The sequence below is a fragment of the Bos indicus x Bos taurus genome, chromosome 10 (assembly GCF_003369695.1).
Source record: "Bos indicus x Bos taurus breed Angus x Brahman F1 hybrid chromosome 10, Bos_hybrid_MaternalHap_v2.0, whole genome shotgun sequence".
In the NCBI taxonomy this organism is placed as follows: domain Eukaryota; kingdom Metazoa; phylum Chordata; class Mammalia; order Artiodactyla; family Bovidae; genus Bos; species Bos indicus x Bos taurus.
The window spans coordinates 9,290,302-9,310,831 of record NC_040085.1 but is presented as its reverse complement, the minus strand read 5'-3'; the positions used below and the strand labels follow the sequence as shown (position 1 = coordinate 9,310,831).

At 51.2% G+C, this 20,530-nt stretch overlaps 1 protein-coding gene across 3 annotated transcripts in view; it reads right to left on the bottom strand.

Annotated features, from left to right (window-relative positions):
* Positions 1-212: 212 nt before the first annotated feature.
* CORO2B (coronin 2B) overlaps positions 213-20,530 on the bottom strand; it is a 148,258-nt gene continuing 127,940 nt past the window's right edge. For 2 of the 3 annotated variants that reach the window (XM_027553063.1, XM_027553062.1), the window contains exons 4-12: positions 15,152-15,301; positions 14,273-14,437; positions 12,237-12,353; positions 12,010-12,114; positions 11,370-11,466; positions 7,489-7,601; positions 7,046-7,136; positions 6,702-6,841; positions 1,403-2,176 (exon numbers count right to left, since the gene is read on the bottom strand). In XM_027553063.1, the coding sequence (XP_027408864.1) occupies positions 2,045-2,176; positions 6,702-6,841; positions 7,046-7,136; positions 7,489-7,601; positions 11,370-11,466; positions 12,010-12,114; positions 12,237-12,353; positions 14,273-14,437; positions 15,152-15,301 (1,110 nt within the window). In that variant the 3' untranslated portion in view covers positions 1,403-2,044. Of the gene's footprint in view, positions 2,177-6,701; positions 6,842-7,045; positions 7,137-7,488; positions 7,602-11,369; positions 11,467-12,009; positions 12,115-12,236; positions 12,354-14,272; positions 14,438-15,151; positions 15,302-20,530 lie in introns of all 3 variants that reach the window. The other variant, XM_027553061.1, reaches the window with a different exon arrangement.

Genomic DNA, 20,530 nt, shown 5'->3' with positions numbered 1-20,530 from the left:
ATGCTGCTAAGTAGCTGATCGTGCTCAGGACAGCCTTCAGAGCAAAGAATCATCTGGCCCCAGACGTCAGCAGTGCTGAGGTGTGAAGTCACACTTGTAGACACAGACATGGTTTGTTGTTGCAGAGAAGCAACAGGGCTGTGGCTGGGGAGTTGGCCATCAGGATACCATGGCGACCAAGAGGAGGAACCGCCCAGGTGAAAAGAGCCTGATAACTTGAAAACATTTTATTTCAATTCTATCCTTGGGAGGCAGCATAAATAATCACAGAAGACCACAAAGGTCAGTGGGGAAGAAAAAAAGCTTCAGAAGTGTGGGGAGGAGGAGATGTGAGCTGACGCAGTCTAGCAGCGGGGTCTGGGGGGTGAGGAGACCCTGCTTTAGCTGGCCGTGAGCGTGGAAGGCTCTTGGAGGAAAAGCCTGAGGGTTTGGGGTTCTCCCTGCCCAGGTCACTCGGAGGGGCTTAGGGAGCCCCGCCTCTGTGGATGGAAGTTCTGCAGGGTGGCCGTGGGACAAGCAGGTGCAGAGCACAATGCGTCTAGAGGTTCTAGCTAATGAGAGAGAGGTGCAGACACCCATTTCTTGATCCCCAGACCAGATCTCCCCCCTCAAACTGTGACTTTTCTGAGAACAGTGTTCATACACTCTGTGAGTAATGAGAAATGAAGGGAGAAAAGGAGGAAAAAAAGAAAACGGTAGAAGACCAAGTGAAATGTGGCATCTCCCAGGGTCCTGTGGCCTTGAGCTGCTTCTCAGTGTTTTCATCTGCAAAGTGGGGAGAACGCTCCCTGCCTCTGGGAGCTGAGATGAGGCTCAAAGGGGATCCTATATGTCGAAGGGCTGTGTAAACCTTAAAGTGCTACACCAATGTTAGCGGCTGTGGTCGTTCTACAAGCGTAAGGCTGACCGTGGCTGAGAGCGGGGAGGAGGGACACGCACGCAGAGCAGCCCTCGGGGCCAGCAGGCCACTGCTCGGCCTTCCCAGGGCCAGCTCCACCCTCCTCGGCCTCAACCTCCAGGAGGAAGAGGCCTCATCTCGGAGTGAGTCACCTGGGGGGTGAGGGCAAAGGCTGGGGGCCAGGAGGTCCAAGGGATACTGAGTGTGGGGGAGGGGTGTGGCACATTGGCACTACTGGTGTTGGGAGGCTCCCGGTCCTCCTTCTGCTCCACCGAGACTTGGGCCCTGGTGATGCCCCTGTCAGATTGGCATCTTGATGCAGTGGGAAGCGCCCGGGCCTGCGGTCTGCACACCACTGGTCCTGGGTCCACTGTACACCTGCTGGGTGACTCAGTGATGTCACTTCCCCAAAGCAACCCTCAGTTCTGTCATCTGTAAAATGGGGACACTATTCCCTACCCTGACTGCCTCACAAAGTGAATGGGAAAAGGGTGTTGCCAGAGCTTTGAAGAGCATCAGGGGAGGGCAAGGGGTCATTATGGCCTTGGTGAAGGATCCTCTTAATTCCCTGAAGATAAGAGAGAGGGGGCAAGAGACAGGAAGGAGCTGGGCTGCTTGCAACCCTGGTCAGGCGAATGGGCTTCCGGGACTGCCCAGGGCGAGGGAGGTGGGGGAGGGGAGGGAGACCGCTGATGCCTGCAATCCAGCCCTTACTGCGCGTCCATCAGGGCCACCGTGAGCCCCAGCAGGGAGCGCAGAGATGTCCCGGCAGCCCCCTCTGCCGGGGACAAGTTCAACCTCTAAGTCTACTGGGGTTCTGGCTTCCCCCTGCGCTCCTTGGTCCACAGAGGGCACTCGTTGGGGGGAGTTCACGGCCTTTGCCCAGCCGAGGGGAAGCCGAGGCTCCGGGGGTGTCAGGGAAAGGGGCTGCCAGCCTGGACTCTGGGAGAGGCTGGGGACTCCTATTAGCATGAGGTCGAGAGGTCAAAGGTCAGCTTCCAGTTCTTGAGGTGGCAGGTGGGGGGTCCTCAGGCTCTCCCCCAGTTCCAGTCCTGGCGCTCTCTCTGGGGTCACCGGAGAAGGGGAAGTTAAGGGACGAGTAGAAACAACGGAGAGATCGGCTTAGAAAGCAGCCCAGCGGGGGAGCTAACAGTTCTTGGGGCTATTGCGCAAGTTTTTCAGTTCCAGCTGAAGCTGCCGAATCCGGATGTCTTTCTGGGCCAGCTCCTCTTTCAATCTCCGAATCTCATCCTGCTGCCGGAAGAACATTCGGAGGAGCTGGTGTGGACGAGAGAAGGGGCCAGAGGGTGGGAGAGAACAGGTGAGAAGGTGACCTTCGCGGGGGGCGGGGGGAGGGGTATCCGTACCCTGCCCCTCCCCCCATGCAGCCGCTGTCCTGACTCAGGCCTCCCAGCCCTTCCCCACTCCAGGGTCCAAGGTGACTCAGGAGGCTGCTCTCCCATCTCTAGACTCAGCTCACCCATGCCCACCCCCAACCCACCCCACCCCACCCCTCCCCACCCTGTGAAGCAGAAAAGAAAGGACCCTGATCTAAGATCACCAAGGAAGGGCCCAGTCCACACAGGCCAGATATCCTAAGCTTACCCATTTAGGGCTTCAAGCCTTAATACTTTATTTACTTACCATTCAGAATGGAAAGCTTTCTGAAATGTTTTGTACCTGGCTCTCTCTCTTTGTTTTTAAATTGGAGTATTGTTGCTTTGGGAGTTTCCAAGGTGACATTAGTGGTAAAGAACCCACCTGCCAATGCAGGAGATGTAAGAGATGCTGGTTCAATCCCTGGGTCAGGAAGGTCCCCTGGAGGAGGGCATGACAACCCACTCCAGTATTCTTGCCTGGAGAATCCCATGGACAGAGGAGCCTGGTGGCTACGGTCCAGAGGGTTGCAAAGAGTTGGACACGACTGAAGTGACAGTGCACACGTGCACACAGTTACTTCACACTGCTGTCGATTTCTGCAGTACAGCGAAGTGAGTCAGCTATATGTATACATACATCCCCCCTTTTTTGGATCTCCTTTGCATTTAGGTCACCACAGAGCACTGAGTAGAGTTTCTTGTGCTTTACTGTATCTTCTCATTAGTAATCTATTTTATACATAATATCCTTCTTTTTTTAAAAACAAATATTTATTTTTGTCCAGGTCTTCATTGCTCCCTGGGCTTTTCCCCCTAGTTTCGAAGAGTGGGGGCTGCTCCCTAGTTGCGGTGCACAGGCTTCCCGTTGTGGTGGCTTCTCTTGTCGCGGAGCACAGGCTCTAGGCTCGTGCGCTTCAGTAGCTGTGGCTCATGGGCTCAGTAGTTGCAGCGCCAGGGCTCTAGAGTGCTGGCTCAGTAGTTGTAGTGCACTGGCTTAGTTGCTCCAAGGCATGTGGGATCTTCCTGGGCCAGGGATCAAACCCGTGTCTCCCGCAATGGCAGACAGATTCTTTACCACTGATCCACCAAGGAAGTTAAGAATACCTAATTCCTAAGATTCATATAGTTCTCTTTCTATTCATATAGCCTTCCCCCTATTCTTCTCTTTTCCTTAAGGTCAGGATATAGAATGGTATTTTTCCATCTGATGGGGAACTAGCACAGCACCCCAAAGTTTGCACTGGGCATTGCTGGATGGCCATGAGCAAAGCATAGGAATCTGACAACACCCTTGCTGAGATGACTCCCTGGATTAAACAGCCTCTCCACTGCTTCCATAAAACAGACTGGCCCACACAACACAGCCTCTGCAGGCTCCTGAAGGACCCCACACACTTGAGTTGAATGTCACCAACAGACAGTTGTCTTGGTCCTCCAACTGCCCAGTGTGAGTTGCAGCTGTCTTTGTAAGTGCATGATTTAAATACCACACAAACTGATGAAATAGAAATACAAAAGGAGAGTGGCTCTTTCTATAAAAACTAAGTTGAATGCATTTGAGAATCTTGATGAAGAGGGGGTGCTAAAAAGTTGCTACTGATAGGTACGGATGATATACACACAAAAGATTGAGGAATATTCTGTATCTTGATTGCATGGTAGCGCTTACACGGCTGGCTATAGGCATGTGTCAGAACTCGTGGAACTGTACATTGCAAAGGATGAATTGTACAGCAGGTCAATTATACCTCAATAAACCTGTCTTTAAAAAAAACACTGGGGAAAACTTAGAAAAAACAAGCGCTTTGTTTTCAGATTGATTTTAAGTTCTCATTCCACCTAAAAAAACACTGAAAATGGAAATAGGAGTTAAAGTGTGATTTATTTGACAGATACATAGAAGATCCCAACTGGGATGTCCCGAGAGAAAAGGAAGGTCTTGATTCTACATCAAAACATGTGGAATGAATATATATGTTTTATATTTTAAACAAAAATAAATGGTTTAAAGAATGTATATATCACTTATATGATTCATTCCTTTAACTGACTTGGAAAAAATTTATATTAACCAACAAACCAGTTCTAGTTACCTCTGTTCAGAGAGAGATTATGCTGTATGCCCCACACTAAATAATTCTACATACACCTATGCCTTCCAAGTTCTCAAAGTTTCCTTGTATAATTTTTTTGGATCAGCTTTTGTTTAAAAAACATATTTATTGAGGTATACTTCATATGCCATAAATTTCACTCATTTCAAGTGTCAATTCAGTGAGTTTTAGTAAAATTACAGAGCTGTACAACCATGTCTCCTCCCGTGTGTCAGGCTACCCATGAAATCTTCACTGTTGAACCAATTTCTCATTCGTTGCTTCTAGTTTTCTGTATTAAAATTGTGGGTAAAAGGTAAAACAAGAGTTACCAGCCTCTGAGCAAAAATTTTTTTCCCCAGGGAGGAAAGGATACAAGCTGTAGTGTATAGATTGTGGCATGTATATTGTTTGCTTAGAGACCCTTTAACATATTTCTCCAGGTCTTCTGTTCTGATTCATATAGAAAAGTCCACTCCATGTAACTGCTATTCAACCCTGCTTTCTCCACACCCAGTACTAGAGCAAAGTTTAGGCTCTTATTAAGGCCCTAGGCTCGCAACAATTCAACTATGCCTACATTGTCAGGGTACATAAAAAATTTCTTTTAAAGAAAACACCAAATATATACAAAAGTAGAAAGAAAAGCACCATGAACCTCCAAGTACCCAACTTCCAACTTCAGCAAATAACATGTAACCACTCTTGCTTCATCTTTATTTTCACCTACTTCCCCTGTACCACTCTCCTGGGTGATTATTTTGAAGCAAATCCCATTGATCATAGTTTCATCCAGCCTTAGAAATCTGAGCATCCCTCTATAACGGCACATAAACATATTTTATAGCAATTAAAAATTTACCTGTCAATTTTACCTGTAAGACTAAGCCTTGGTGGTCAGGAATGATCATACTTTTATGAATAACAGTGATAATTATAAGATGGCCCCCATGTTATGCCCCTCCTTTCAAGGATGGACTGATCCCAGTAACTTGCTTCTAATGAATAGAATATGGCAGATGTGCTGGGATGCCATTTGCAAGGGGAGTTTACAAAAAGACTGTGGTTTCCACCTTTGACACCCTCTCTTCCTCAAGGCCATGCTGTGAGCTGTCCTGTTTTGAGGTCCATGTGGCAAGGACCTGAGGGAGGCCTCTGGCTGACAGCTCCTGGGGGAATGAGACCCTTGGTCTAACAACCTATGAGGAAATGGGTCTTGCCAGCAACCAAGCGAGGAAAGCCAGAAGCAGATCCTTCCACGGGTGAGTCTTCAGATGTGACTGCAGCCCTGGCTGACAATTCACACCTTCATGAGACCTTGAGTCACAGGCACCCACAGACATTGTGAGATAATAAAACATTTGTGGGATTTAAGTCCCTAAGTCTTGGGGTAATTTGTTACATGGTTCTTGTGTGTGCAGCACGCCAGGCTTCCCTGTCCTTCACCATCTCCTGGAGTTTGCTCAAACTCATGTCCATTGAGTCGGTGATGCCACCCAACCATCTCATTCTCTGTTGCCCCCTTCTCGAGAGCTAATGCAGTTAGCCTCTCTGTGCATCTCATGTGAGCAGGAAAAGTGCTAGACACTTAGGGACGATCTCTCTAACTCTCACAGCATTTCACATCCCCATTTTGCTGTGAGGAAATGGACTAAGGAAGGTCAGGAAACATGTTCAGGCACAGCCAGGAAATGAGAGAGCCAGATGCAGGTGGCTCCCTGCAGCCTCTCCACTTCAGCTGCATCCAGCCCAGGGCCTGGCACACAGTGGGCATTCCATGAATCCTGGCTGAGCTGAACTGTATTTGTGCCAGGGACCAAGGGTGTGGTGGAAGGCAAGGCCTCTGGGGGGCGTGGACAAGGCCCAGCTCTGGTTGCCCTGAGAGAGCTGCTCCCTTTCCAAATGGTACAAAGAGTACTTTCATAAACACTCAGCCTCTTCCACAAAAACAGGAAATCATCAGACCTCGCGGCAGCTGCCATGCCAGGGAGGAAGGCAGTGCTGTAACACATGAGGCTGGTTTCCCTCATGAGCCAGGAATTTACAACTGCAGATGACAGGGACATTCTGATATGGATTCACACGGGGACACGTAACTCCAGGTTCTGGGATTTGTGGGGATGGGGAGGGGCATCAATATCCCCACCATAGCCCAGCCTCTATTTATTGGGGTCAGAGGCAACAGAAGCCCACAGCAGGCTACTTATGGTATTTGTCACAGAAAGAAAAATGCCTCAGAACCAAGCTGGCCTAAAGGCCTGAAGCTCATAATTGAAATGCAAAGGTCTCGCTCTGCCAGTGTGTCTGGAGGCAATAACTTATTTTTCTTACCTCATTCTCTGTCCTGGGTGGGACATTTTCTAGTAAATCTATTCCGTTGACCACCACACTCTTCTTTTCTTTGATGGGAGCCTTGAACACCATTTTGGGGGACTTCTTATAGCCTTCTTTCAAAGACATCAGCACAGGATCTAAGCAAGGCAAGGCATGTATTCTCACCGACTATCCTGTGGACTCTCCAGTGATGGTGGCTCTCATGACACCACGCCTGACAGCTGGCTGGGTGTGAGGGCGAGTTCAACGAGGAGGATATGCAAGGGGAAGGGGGTGGGCTAGACTGAAGGCCAAGATTGCAGTCTCCCATTCTTTTCTGGGAAGCCCACCCCTGGTGGTACCTCGGTTGATGCCTCCCAGCCACTCATCAGGGGTCAGAGCTGGCTCCGTGCCCGGCGTCATGGGGTAAATGTCTTCCTGGTAGGAATCCGACTGCAGTGGGGTGGAGCAGAAGAGTGGACAGGTGGGGGACTGCTGAGAAGGCCCCTTCTCTCCAGTCCGAGACTCCCCTTCGCTGACCTCCAACCACATACCTGCTCTCTCTGCTCCAAGTCTTAGTACTCAGTGTCTCCCACTTGGAATTCCCACCTTGCCTTCGTTAGCAAGCCAGACTGTCCTCACCTTGGAGTGGCCCTCACCCTCTGCACCCCAAATTAGGCCTGAAGACCCCAATCCACAGGAAAACACCTCCTTCTTCTGAGCTCCTCCAGGCTCATAGCCCCAGTAGTGAGGAAGTCAGCCTTCAATGCCAGGGGCCCTTTGCAGCCAGCCCGGCCCCACTCACCCTCCGGGGCACGATCATGGAGATGGGCTCTATGAGGCCCTTGAGAGTCACCAGCTTGTAGAACCGGAACACCTCGCAGGCAGACACGTCCAGCCCATGCTTGGGCATGACCCCTGCGGACAGGCACACACACGGCTGCATGGGGTCCCAGGAGTCCCCCCGGCAACCCTCCTTCCTGATGACCTTGGCCAGGGGAAAGGTGCAGTTGGAGGGCACTAGGTTGGGAGGCAAGGACCCATGCAGTGGACAGGAAGGGGCTGGGGGCTTCTCGAGTCAGGCTTTGGCTCTAGGGGTAACTTCTCAAATAAGCCCCATGGGCCAGGCCTGTTTCACCAAGGTGCAGACTGTAGACGTGGGGGCCTTTGAGACCTGCAAGGGGCTGCACAACTACTTGAATCTAATCCATTCTCTTTGTAGGTGAGACTCTTGAGAGGCAGAGAGAAAGGGGCTTTTGCCCACTCACTTTATATACCTCAGAGCCCATCACCTGCTGAAACGAACTGGTATCCTGAAGCCTCTGTGCTCCCAGTCTTCATAGAGAAAGAAAGAGGGAGAGGACTTCCCTGGTAGTCCAGTGGTTAAAAGTCTGCCTACCACTGCAGGGAACATGGGTTCGATCTCTCCCTGGTCTGGAAAGATCCCACATGTCTCAGGGCAACTCAGCCCCAACTACTGAGCCTGCACTCTAGAGCCCATGAGTTGCAACTAATGAGCCAGTCTGATAGCCAACTAATAACCGCAATGAGAAGTATACACACCACAACAGAGAGTAGCCCGGGCTTGCTGCAACTAGGGAAAGACCACCAGTAGCAACGAAGACTCAGCACAGCCAGAAATAAAGGAAGGAAGGAAGAAAGAAAGAAGGAGAACGCTCTCCTGTGCACTCAGAGGTTTACATGCAGCCCAAGACTGCTGTTCCGTCATGTGCTTTCTAGGATTGACAGGCACACGTGCATGCACGTGTGTCTGCGTGTGTTCATGTGTGTCTGTGTGGGCATCAGACACAACAGCCCTAACAGCTGCATCAACTGAACACCTGCTGGGGGAGCAGTTCGGTGTGGGGTCAGACACACCAGCTTTGGGGTGGGACAGGATCCTGAGTTTGAATCTCTATTCTCTCCCCTTTCTGGCTGGGAGTCCTTGGGCAAATCACTGCCTCTCTAAGCCTTCCCTGGTTGCCTAAAGGAGTCCAGTGGTGGCCCCTCACGAGACTGAGTGTGAAGATGCTTGTTAACTGCCCAGCAGTGATGAGCACAGACAACATGAATTTCTTTCTCCAGGATATGAATATGACTGAAGGTTCTACCTTTCCTCATCTGGAATGGAAGGATGCTCTACCAGAGCAAAGAATTCAGGAACCTGGAGGGAAGTGGCTTCGTGGTACTGTGAGAAGCCAGGAGACTTGGGTTTGAGTCCTGGTTCTGCCACTTAGAGCTATGTTACCTGCCCAGGGTGAGTTAAGTAGCCACCCAGAGCCTGCAGAAAGTGCCTGGCTCATGGTCAGTGCTCAACAGTGACCACAGGTGAGGAGGACAAGCAGAAATAATTATCCTCAGTACCCCCTCTCTCCCCACTCCCCAAGTCCTGATGACCCAACTTTCTAAACATTCCTGGATCCATCCTCATCTCCATGCCATCCCCCTAGTTACCATCTTCTTTTGCTTAGAAGTCCACAGCAGCCTCCTAACTGGTCTCTGCCTGCCTCCTGCCCTCTCAAGATCCAGTCTCCCAAATCCATTCTTCCTACAGGAGCCGCAGCAATCTCAAACTAACCTTTCAGATCATGTCACACGGTCCCACTCTTACCTACCCACCAGCCCAAGAAGAATAAAATTCTACAAAGAGTTCCCAGTGAAATCCCAACTCCTCCCCCTGTGTGATGGTTAACATTATATGTCAGTGGCCTCAGTAAAGTGGATGGCCCTCCCCAGTGAGGCTGGGTGGTGGGCATCTCCCAATCCATTCTGGGCCTGCATGGAGCAAAAGGCAGAGGAAGGAGGAATTTGCCCTTTTTTCCTGCCTCGCTGCTTGAGCTGGGACATCTTATCTCCTGCCCTTGAACTGGGTTTTGTACCATTGGTTCCCCTGGGTCTCAGGCCTTCACACTTGAGCTGAATTATATTGCTGGCTTTCCTGGGGCTCCAGCTTGTAGAGGGTAGATGGTAAGACTTCTCAGCCTCTGTGATTATGAGCCAAATCCTTGCAATTCCTTTTTTATAAATACACTTGGTTGTTTCTCTGGAGAACTCTAATACACCCTGTCTAATGCATCCCATGGGATCTGGCCCCTGCCCACCTCTCCAACTTAATCTCCTAACACTTTCCCCGTCTGTCGCCTGTTCCACAGACTACTCTATGCTGAGCCACACTGACCTCCCTTCTGCTCCTAGAACATGCCAGGCTTGTTCTGGCCTCAGAGCCTTTGCACTAACTGTTTTTCCTGCTGGCACTGCTCTTCCCCCTTCCTGCCTTTCAGATTGCAGTTTACAATGTCACTTCCACAGCGAGGTTTCCCCCAATCACCTGGTCTAAAACAGTCCTTGTCACTCTCTGTTCTATGATCCCATTTGATTCTCTTCTTAGAGCTTACTAACTTACAATATTTTCCTTACGTATTTGTTTATTGTCTGTCTTCCCTTCAGTGGACAGTGTGAGAAGCCACGTTCTGTTTTATTTATCACTGTACCCCTGGACTAAGCGAGGGTCTGGGCACACAGGTGTAGCCAATAAACGCTTGTTGAATGACTATGTGAAGGAGCAGACGGAGCCAAGTACTCTGCTAAGTGTTGTGTATACATGACCTCTAAGCTTTACAACAGCCCTTCAAAGTAGGTTTAATCCCATTTTACAGATGAGGAAACTAAGACTCAGAGGGGTTAAGGGCACAGCTGAATCAGAGTATAAACCCAGTTTGGACTCCAAAGTCCAGGCTGCTTGTTATACTAATTGATGATGGGGTGATCGTGAGGGAGGTGGGGGTGGCAGAGCCTTGGGGAAGGGTGAAGTCAGTGCAATGGTCATCAGGACCTCAGGCATATCTCTAGCTTTTCAGTTTGCTGTTGGTCACTGGGGCGGGGGGCCCTTAGGCCCCTGCAGCCCTGATGTCTCTGAAGCTGGCCCTCAGGCCCTGTCCATCACACCAGATCCTCAGAAGGACAAAGCCAGACTCAAGCTCTAGGAGAGAAGGGAATAGAGCCACTCCAGAGATTTCTTCCACTGGGTGATCTGGACCCCACATGCGGACTGCTGGGTCAGATGCCCCCAGTGTGAGTCCCTGGGCACAAAGACTTCATAGTAAGGCTTTAGTGGTGGGAGAGAGTAGGAGTGAAAAACAGACTCACTACACTCGTCAATCCTGGAGTCCTCTCTGGGATTTGCCTCAGAACCTGGAGAGCCTGGGGAGGTGGGGAGGGGACCCCTGGAATTCCTCTTGTCTTCTCAGCAAGGACAGAGCTGCTTCGGGGGACTGGGGGTCTTGGCTTCGCAGCAGCTTCAGGAAGGGGCCTGCACTTGGACCTAGTTCTGAGCTGTAGTTACTGAACCTCCTTCCACCATGTCAGAACCACAATGGGCTTCAGCCTCCCCATCTGCAGACAGGAACGCAGGGACCGTGCATACCCCTGCTGGCTGCTGATGGCCAGAATGGCAGAGGACGCCAAGCACCGTGGATGGATGGAACCGGTCAAATGGGCAGTGACAGGCTGGCTGAGGGAGAGTAGGCTGACCTTCACAGGGCAGCACTTGGAGGTTCTATTCTGACTGGTCCATGAGTTGACCTTCAGAGGCTGATTTTTCACTGTGGGGGAGAGGTGACCCAAGAGCTAAATTCCAGTCTCTCCTCTCATAGTGTAACAGCCATGGCAGCCCCGGGGCCCCCTTACCAAGACCTTTCTGCGGGGCCGGGGAGCGGAACTCCATGAGGTAACTCAGGTAGGGTTTCTCCGTGCTGATCTCGTAGTACCGGATGTTCCCATCACCCTGGGGGCCAGGGGAGAGGGAGGGAAGGAAGAAGGAAGGGCAGGGGAGGGGTTCAGCAGATCCTGGTCCAGGAGGCCACTGAAGAGAGCCTCCACCAGCCCCCAACATGCTCAAAAGGCCACGGAAGCCTGGCTTCTAGGCCCCACTGGGGATGCCATGCAGGACTCGCTAGGGATGGTGGGGTGGTGTGTGTGTGGCGGGTGTGTGTATGCTGGTGGGCCTACAGACAGTCTTCTCGACAAACAAGATCTCCTGGCAGGTGCCTCAAATCACATCATTAGGGATGATGCTCTCCAGGCTCTGATCCTTATTCCCCTGTAAGATCTGGCTCCAGTCCACCCCCAAGGGATCCTCAGTCACTGACACCCAAGTAAAATGAGCATCCGATGCAAGGGTAGGTTTTGATAGAAGACACTGGGGCCGTTTTGGGTCGGGAGAAGGGCAGAGGTTGGGCTCTTCTTGGGAGGTAGGGAGGGATTGAGGGCCCCATGGGGGCAGAGATCTCCCACAGGCTGCCCCCGTCCCTCCCCCACCTTCTGCTACCTTTCCAGCCAGGTAGAGCATGTGGGTGTCAGCGTCGTAGAAGGGGAACAGAAGGCCAGAGAGCCCATCAATTTCCTCCTCAATCAGGGGCATGGACAGGTCCTCCTGCAGGCGGGGGCCCAGGATCAATATCCAGGCAGGATGGCAACTCACCTTCCCCAACTCCAGCAAGGCCCCGGGGCTACAACCCTTTGACATCACCCTCCTCCTCGCCTCCCGTGGCTGACCTGGTCCCAGAGGGCGATCTGTCTCGTGTTCCACCTGGAGACCCCCGTGGTGAGAAGCCGCTTCATGTTCCCCAGGAAGACCACCCGGTTCACTCTGTGGTTTTTGCAGTTCGCCTCCTGATGGAATCAGAGAGCTGGTAAGCCAGGCCCCAGACACTAGGGTATGGGGCTGGGCTGCCTGGAGGGCCCCAGACACATATCCGTGTCCCCACTCCCCGAACCTGTGGATGTTTCCTTGTTTGGAAAAGGGTGATTTTCACATGTGATTTTAAGTGAAAGACCTCGATATGGGGAGACTCCCCAGGATCACCCTCAGGGGTCCTAAATGCCATCACTAGCGTCCTTATTTAGAAGAGAGAGGCAAAGGGAGATTCCACAGATGCAGAAAGGAGAGAAGGTGGCGTGACTGTGGAGGCAGAGACTGGACTGGTGGGGCCACCAGCCAAGGAAGCCCTCGGAAGCTGGGGACACCTTCCCGTGGACGTCTGGCCTCCAGAACTGTGCGAGAGGATCGATTTCTGTTGTAAGGCTCCCCGCTTACAGTAGCTTGTTACAGCAGCCACAGGAAATGAATACAGGTGCTGTGGAGCACGGAGCCCTGGACCAGGAAACCAGACCATATCCCAGAGCGGATGGGGACATGGACCAAGCCCCAGGCAGGGCTGGCGCTGGGCCGGGTGCCAAGTGCCCTCACTGGGGTATCTCTCCGCCGTCACCACAACGCCTACCGCAAGGGCTCTCTGAGGATGCGGAGCTTGAGGCTCAGGACGACCGGGACTCACGCTGGATCACTGCTGGCTGACTCACTTCACCAGGACCTCCTTCTAACTGGGCCGTCCTCTGCCTCTGCTCCTGCCTCTGGGCACCTCCTTTTCCTCCTAACACACACCGGCCCTTTGCCAAGATGAGTCAGCGTCAGGTAGGAACCAGAGGCTGGTGGGGCAGTGCAGAGAGCTGGGCTGGCGTCACTCACTCTGGATTTTAGTTCCAAGTTCTGCCAAAAAGTGGAACCATAGAGGAGTACCTCACCCTCTCTGGGTGTGAGACGGAGGTTGGAGGTCTCTGCTGTTTTATCTTTTCTGCTCAGCAGGGGCACTGGGGTCCAACTGGCTGGGTTTGAATTCTAGCTCCTCCTGTAACTCTGAGATTCCGGTCTGTCATTCTCCGAGAAGCAGTATTCCCATGAGGGAAATGGATGGGAAGAGGAGCAGCGGCCACCTCAAAGGACCGTCACAAGGATTAAATGGGGGTGGGGGGAGGGCGACGCGGAGCCCACAGCATAGTGCATGCCACACAGTGAGCTCTGAGTAAATACTAATGACACTAATAACCATGGTGACTGTTGTTTGTAATAGCAGTCGTTGTAGACGACTTTCTGGTCCTGCAGTATTGGGTTTTTCCAAGATAAATGCATCAGTCTTGCTTGTGTTAGGAGGTAAACCTCAGTTCCCATCCAAATTTTCCAACCCATCTAGTGCCACTATTAGCAGGGAGTTGGTACTCAAGAAATGTAAATTTCTTACTCCCAAATGGCACCTAATCCCTTCCTCGGAGTCAAGACCCAGAATCAAAGACCAAAACTGGAGCTTAGTTCACCATCCACCTTTCCACTTGGAACCACCCCTGAGGCTGGCACCTTCTACCATCTCATCCCATGCAGGTGGCTGGACAGTGAGTCCAAAGTCCCCTCCTCCTGTGCCCACGATGAGCACCCAGGGATTCATGTACAGAAGGGGGTCACCACTTTGGTCTTCAGAGCAGGCAGAAGAATCCCATCTGGGGAGAGGGGTAGAGTCTGGGGATGAGAGAGGCTACCGAGGTCCCTCTGCAGCCAGAACAAGGCAGAGCTCCTACGAGCAGAGAAGGGCCCAGAACAAATGGGCTGGTCCCCAGAGGTGCAGGGCTGGTCCCCAGATGTGCAGGGCGGGTACATGGAAGAGGGGAGCCAGCACAGTCTTTCCTTCCAGGGCTGGCTGACAGCAGAGCCCAAGGTCCCAATACCTTTCCTACCCCTCAAGAAAGATGCGGGGCCTCACCTGCAGGACGCGGCCAGAGCGCGGCTCGATCACACGGAGCTTCTTGTCCTTGCACGTGGTGGTGAGCAGGCTGCCGTCAGTGTTGAAGGACATGCAGAGGATCACATCCGAGTGGCAGTCTATCATTTTCACCGGCTCACCCACGTCCAGGTTCCAGATGAGGACCTGGGAGGGCAGACACGCAGGAGGCAGGCTCAGCCCTGCTGGGAGAGATGCCCTGTGCAGGGTCGCGTGCGCGGGGATGCGGGACTGTGTCAGTGGGTTCTACATCAAAGGTGGATGTGTCTCTGTCACACAACTCCACCACTGTCCTTGGGCAGATCCCAGCCCCGGCCAGGGCTCAGTTCCTACTTCTAGCAAAAAGGATGAGTGTTCCTGGCTGGGTTCCATATCTATTTTGAGGGCATACCTGGGGTAGGGGTTGGGGCTGCATTCTCCCCGCCAGCAGCTTTGGGTTCTTCTTTTTCCTACTAGGAGGGTAGAGACTACTTCTTGGTTAAGAGATGGTCAGGTAGAGAGTGTGGGCATAGAGTGGGCATTTTTTTTTCTTTTTTAAAATTTTTACTAGAGAATAGTTGAGTTCCAGTGTTGTGTTAGTTTCAGGTATGGAGAGGGCATGCTTCTCTGGTATATCAGGGCTGGAGAAGGCAGTAAAGATGCCTCCAGCTTCTGTGGACTGCAGAAATGATGGGCACACAGAAAATGCTCAGCTGTGTGCATGTCAAATGAGCAAATGAATGAGTGAATGAATGGATGTGATGTTGGCTAACAGGCTTGGGAAAGTAACAGTGCTCCCTACAGCCCCCTAAAGATGCCCTTCTCTCTCCCTCTTCCTCCCTGCTGAGCTGGCTCTGGCCACCGTGCCCACCGGCTGCCCACCTTGTAATCGTAGCCAGCACTGAAGAGGATGTTGTTGGTGGTGGGATGCCACTCGACCAGTCCCACACGCCGGCTGTGCCCATGCAACTCCAGGAGCGCCTCCGTCATGTTCCGCTTCAGCCCACCCTCGGGGATCTCCCAGATCCGCACCTGCAGAGCGGAAGGAGGGCCAAGGCTGGTGGGGGCAGGGCCAGGAGAAGCCCCTGCTGGCCCTTCCTTGGACACCAGATCTGCCTAGTAAGACACCTCCTGGCCAGGGCAGTGGGCAGAGCCTGGCTGAGGCTGGGGGGTGGGGGGAGGTTGCAAGGGGTGGTTAGAGAGAAAAGAGACACTCTTCTCTGTGCCTTTGGGAGGATCTTCTCTAAGAAATCTCCGCAGATCTTGGCAACTATTATCGCTGGCATGTTTGTTATTGTTTCAGTCTAGCCAGGCCCAGAGGACCACACATTGAGCAAATTTTAACAAGTGCTGTGTTCAAAGCCTATCTCTGCTTCCCTTCCCACGCCCGTCTATGAATGCCTTCAGCCTCAGCGCCTGTTTGTACCACATGGCCTGTCCTTCACTCTGTCCCCCACCCAGAATGGATACTTGAGCAGAGGGAAACCCATCTGGGAGGCTGGGAGGCCTCCTGAAGATGATGAACTAAGGGCAGAGAAGGCTGAGGTGCTGGACCCTGAGCTGAAAGCATGTCGAGCCTGGAGGTTGTCTTGCGGATGCTGATAAACAAGTAGGAAGAAAAGAGGAAGGTGGAATTCAGAGAGAGGAGTGACCATGTGACCCCAGAGAGAGAAACTGAGCAGTTTCTCTGTCATCTTTGAATTGCATGCATGCATGCTCAGTTGCTAAATCATGTCTGACTCTTTTGGGACCCCATGGACTGTAGTCTGCCAGGCTCCTCTGTCCATGAGATTTCCCAGGAAGAATACTACAGTGGGTCACCATCTCCTTCTGCAGGGGATCTTCCTGACCCAAGGAATGAACCCGCGTCTCCTGCATTGGCAGGTAGATTCTTTACCATTGTGCTATCAGGGAAGTTCGATCTTTGAATTACCCCTTGATTATTATGTTAATGTTGGTAGACTTCTGTTTCTCAAGCCAAACATACTTTGCACAGTTTCAACTATAAATGGGGTGGGGGGTGCAGTTTTTACCTTGCTTTGCCTACTGGCAGAATAAAATAAGCTACTGATTGTAAAAACTTGTAAAGTATAAAATGCTCTAAAGACCTATGGGATTATAGTTCTTGTTATAATTATCATCATCATCATCATTAATACTATTTATTATGATCTAACTGAGTGGAGAGGAAAAAGCACATGTGATTACAGCTTAGGACACCTTTATAACAAATGTTTTGAAAATCTGAACTCCACACTTCCTAGAAAGGAGAAAAACAGGGAAAACAGCTTTGAGATACCATTTATAATCTTCTATTAATAAAACAGCCAACTGAAAGAAACAGTGTTGACAAGATTATACTGGAGCTTATGGATTCAATTGGTGTTGGTAGTATTACAAATCAGAGCAACTCTGTTTTGGAAACAATTTGGCAATCTTTACCAGATTGTTCCCCCTTTGCTGCTGCTGCTAAGTCACTTCAGTTGTATCCGACTCTGTGCGACCCCACAGACAGCAGCCCACCAGGCTCCGCCATCCCTGGGATTCTCCAGGCAAGAACACTGGAGTGGGTTGCCATTTCCTCCTCCAATGCGTGAAAGTGAAAAGTGAAAGTGAAGCCACTCAGTCATGTCCGACTCTCAGCGACCCCATGGACTGCAGCCCACCAGGCTCCTCCATCCATGGGATTTTCCAGGCAAGAGCACTGGAGTAGGGTGCCATTGCCTTCTCCGGTTTCGCCTTTAGTAGGAACTATAAAGACATTTGTATTATATTCTTCAACCTAGTAATTTTGCTCTTAAATTTCAATATAAGCAAAAATCTCCATGCATGAGGATGTTCACTGCAATGTAGAAAATTCAGAAACACTCTAAGTGACCACCATTAGTAATTTAATATGTCATAGCAATATGCAATATTAACCATTCAAAGATAATCGTGATGGCTCAGAACAAATAAGGGAAGTATGCTAAAGAAAGCCAAAGGCAATCCCAAAGACAGGGGAGCAAGGCTGGCAACTGGGGGTGTCCCTAAGGGAATTCCCTTGATGTGGTTTCCTTTCTTGGCACTTTATCCTCAGAGTATAGAAATGAGTATTTCCCACACATGCGTTCCCCTGAAGACCCAGCTCTGAACATATAGATCACGGGAGGCTCCAAGTCTAGCCAGGGATTTATGGTTACTCTTGGGAGCACCATTCTCAGCTTCAAAAAACATATTTGAGAAAAAGTTTATAATTAGGGGACAGTTTGATGTTTTTCCATCCTCAACGTTATAATCTCCTGTGGTTGTCCCAGCTCTCTAGGAAAGCCCAACACTCCACACAGCCCAGCATGCTGGTGGCAGCTGGGGGGAGGGAGGTGACAGAAAGGGGACCCAGGGTGCTCCACGGTCTTTCCCTGACCGCCCTGTGCAAAGGCCTTATGAGATGAGGTCTCACATAGAAGTGGCAGAGAGGGTGGAGTGGGGACCAAGGTAGATGATTCAGTAGTCATCAGTAAGACATGCATTCTTGGGACTTCCCTGGTGGTCCAGTGGCTAAGACTGTGCTCCCAGTGCAGGGTTCAATCCCTGGTCAAGGGACTAGATACCACATGCAGCAACCAGGAGTTCGGGTGCTGCAACTAAGACCTGGCAGAGCCAAAAAAAAAAAAGACACATTCTTCTTGTCCTCCAGTGTCCCAGAGGAAGGTGACTGTTGAAGAGCGGAGACTAAAAAACGCTTGTGTTACACACACAACCCCCACACATTCAATACCTTCCACTTTCTTTCTTTTTTATCCAAAGGGATGCTATGATCCATACACTTCAGCGACTTGCTTCTCTCATGTAACAAGAGCTGGTGGGCATCTTTCCACACCCTCACATAGCCCTGCCTTAGCTTTTTAAGTGGCCAGAAGGACAGCTGCTTTGTGGCCATGCCATGATGGATTTAATCAACTTCTGCGAATGGACACCTGGGCTCTGCCCACTTTTCTCACTGTTGCGATTCATTCTGTGATGATGAGGCCTGACATACAAGTTTGGGCAGGGCCAGGAGTATTCCTGTAAGACCCATGCCTAGCAGTGTTTCACTTTTTTAGTCACTGTAAAATTGTCCTTCAAAGCTGTCCCAGGTTTCACCAGCAGAGTCTGTGTTTCTTTACCTATATCTCTAAAACTGTACCTTCAAAAAGAGGTTTTGGGGACTTCTCTGGTGGTCCAGTGGTAAAGAATCTGCCTGCCAATGGAAGGGATACGGGTTCAATCCCTAGTCTGGGACGGTTCCACATGCCACAGGGCAACTGAATCTGCCCACCACAACTATGGAGCCTGTGCACCCTCGAGTCCACGCGCCACCCAAGAGAAGCCACTGCCATGAGAAGCCCACGGTGCGCTGTAACCAGAGGGTAGCCCCCACGCAGTATCGAGAAAAAAATATTAAAAAGCCCACAGGTTTTTGTTCTTGGATCAAGAAGGGCTTCTCTGGTAGCTCAGCTGGTGAAGAATCTGCCTGCAATGTGGGAGACCTGGGTTCGATCCATGGATTGGGAAGATCCCCTGGAGAAGGGAATGGCTACCCACTCCAGTATTCTTGCCTGGAGAATTCCATGGACTGTATATAGTCCATGGCCTCACAAAGAGTCGGACACGACTGAGCAACTTTCACTTTCAAGAATGCCATCTCCCTGCTGTTGGATCTGCAGGTCTTTGATTCTTAGCAACACTGAGCATCTTTTTCCATGTTGATAGACTACCCTTGTTTGCACTTGACAGGAAGCTTGAGATGCTTTCAGAGTCAAGGGGATGAAACTTTAAGGGGCAGGAAGATAGGCCAACGTGGAGGTGTATGGGGGCAAAAGGTCTTGTCTACGGACACCTCGTACTGTATCTTGAAGACAGCAGAGAAGCACATACACACACGAGCCCACGGCATTCAGTGCATACACACTGACTGAGACAGGAGAGAAAATCTGGCCTGTAAGAAAAATCTTTGAAACAGAAAGTTGAGCCTCACTCATTCCATATACACCTCTTATGAGCCAGGCCCTGGGTACCAATGTGATGGATGCTGAAGTCACCCCATGCCTGCTCTTGATTGGCACACAGTGGGGTCACAGGGCAGACAGCCCATGGAAGCACAGGGATGGGGGAGCCTGAATCCAGTCTGGATGGGGGTGATGAGGTGGGAAGATCCACAAGGTGCAGGGTTAGAAGAGGAGATGTTGACCCACATTTGAAAAGACAGGTTGGGAATGTGGGGAAAGATGAGGAGACAGAAAAACACTCCTGTGAGTGGGTGCAGGCACAGTGGGTGGAAAATTAGGGGTGGGTCAGCCTGGCTGGTGTGGAGCAGGCCAGCAGGTGACAGAGGAAGCCAGAGGCTGGACCCGAAGAGCCCTGCTTGGGCTGTCTCAGCAGAAACGCTTTTTCCAGAACAGCCTGATTCCTGAGGATCCAGCTAACTGAGGCATCCCTGGGTCGCATCACGGGCAGGGTAAAGTAGAGACACCAGGGAAGCTGTGAAGAGTGGGTCCATTCAGGCTGTAATCCCAGGGCCCAAGTGCTGCTGCTGCTGCTGCTAAGTTGCTTCAGTCGTGTCCGACTCTGTGCGACCCCATAGACGGCAGCCCACCAGGCCCCGCCATCCCTGGGATTCTCCAGGCAAGAACACTGGAGTGGGTTGCCATTTCCTCCTCCAATGCATGAAAGTGAAAAGTAAAAGTGAAGTCGCTCAGTCATGCCCGACTATTAGCGACCCATGGACTGCAGCCTACCAGGCTCCTCCATCCATGGGATTTTCCAGGCAAGAGTACTGGAGTGGGGTGCCATTGCCTTCTCCGAGGGCCCAACTAGATGACCTTAGACAAGCCAGTTAACCTCTCTGAGCCTCAGGCTCCTCATCCGGATGATAAATTGAGAGATACATGCCTTTCAGAGGTTAGTATTGAATGAATCTGAACTTCAGGGTCCTTGTGAGTGTGAGGCTTTCTAGCTGCCCACACAGGTTGGTTTGTTGGCATGACAGCTCTGCCTGGTAATGAAGGGGCTAAAAGGGGAGGGGGTGGCAGGTGGTGTCTATGCCCAGGCAAGCCGCTGGACTGGCTCCAAGTCCAGAGGAATGAAGGGCTGCAGCGGGGGAAGCCAAGAATTGTTTTCACCAATAACTGCTAGAATTGGGTCTCAGGTGGAAAATGCCCCACAGGGAAGGAAAGGAGAGTCTTGCCTTAAAACCCCATTTGATTCTAGCCACTTCGCTTCCTGGGATCCAGTTTCTTCTGC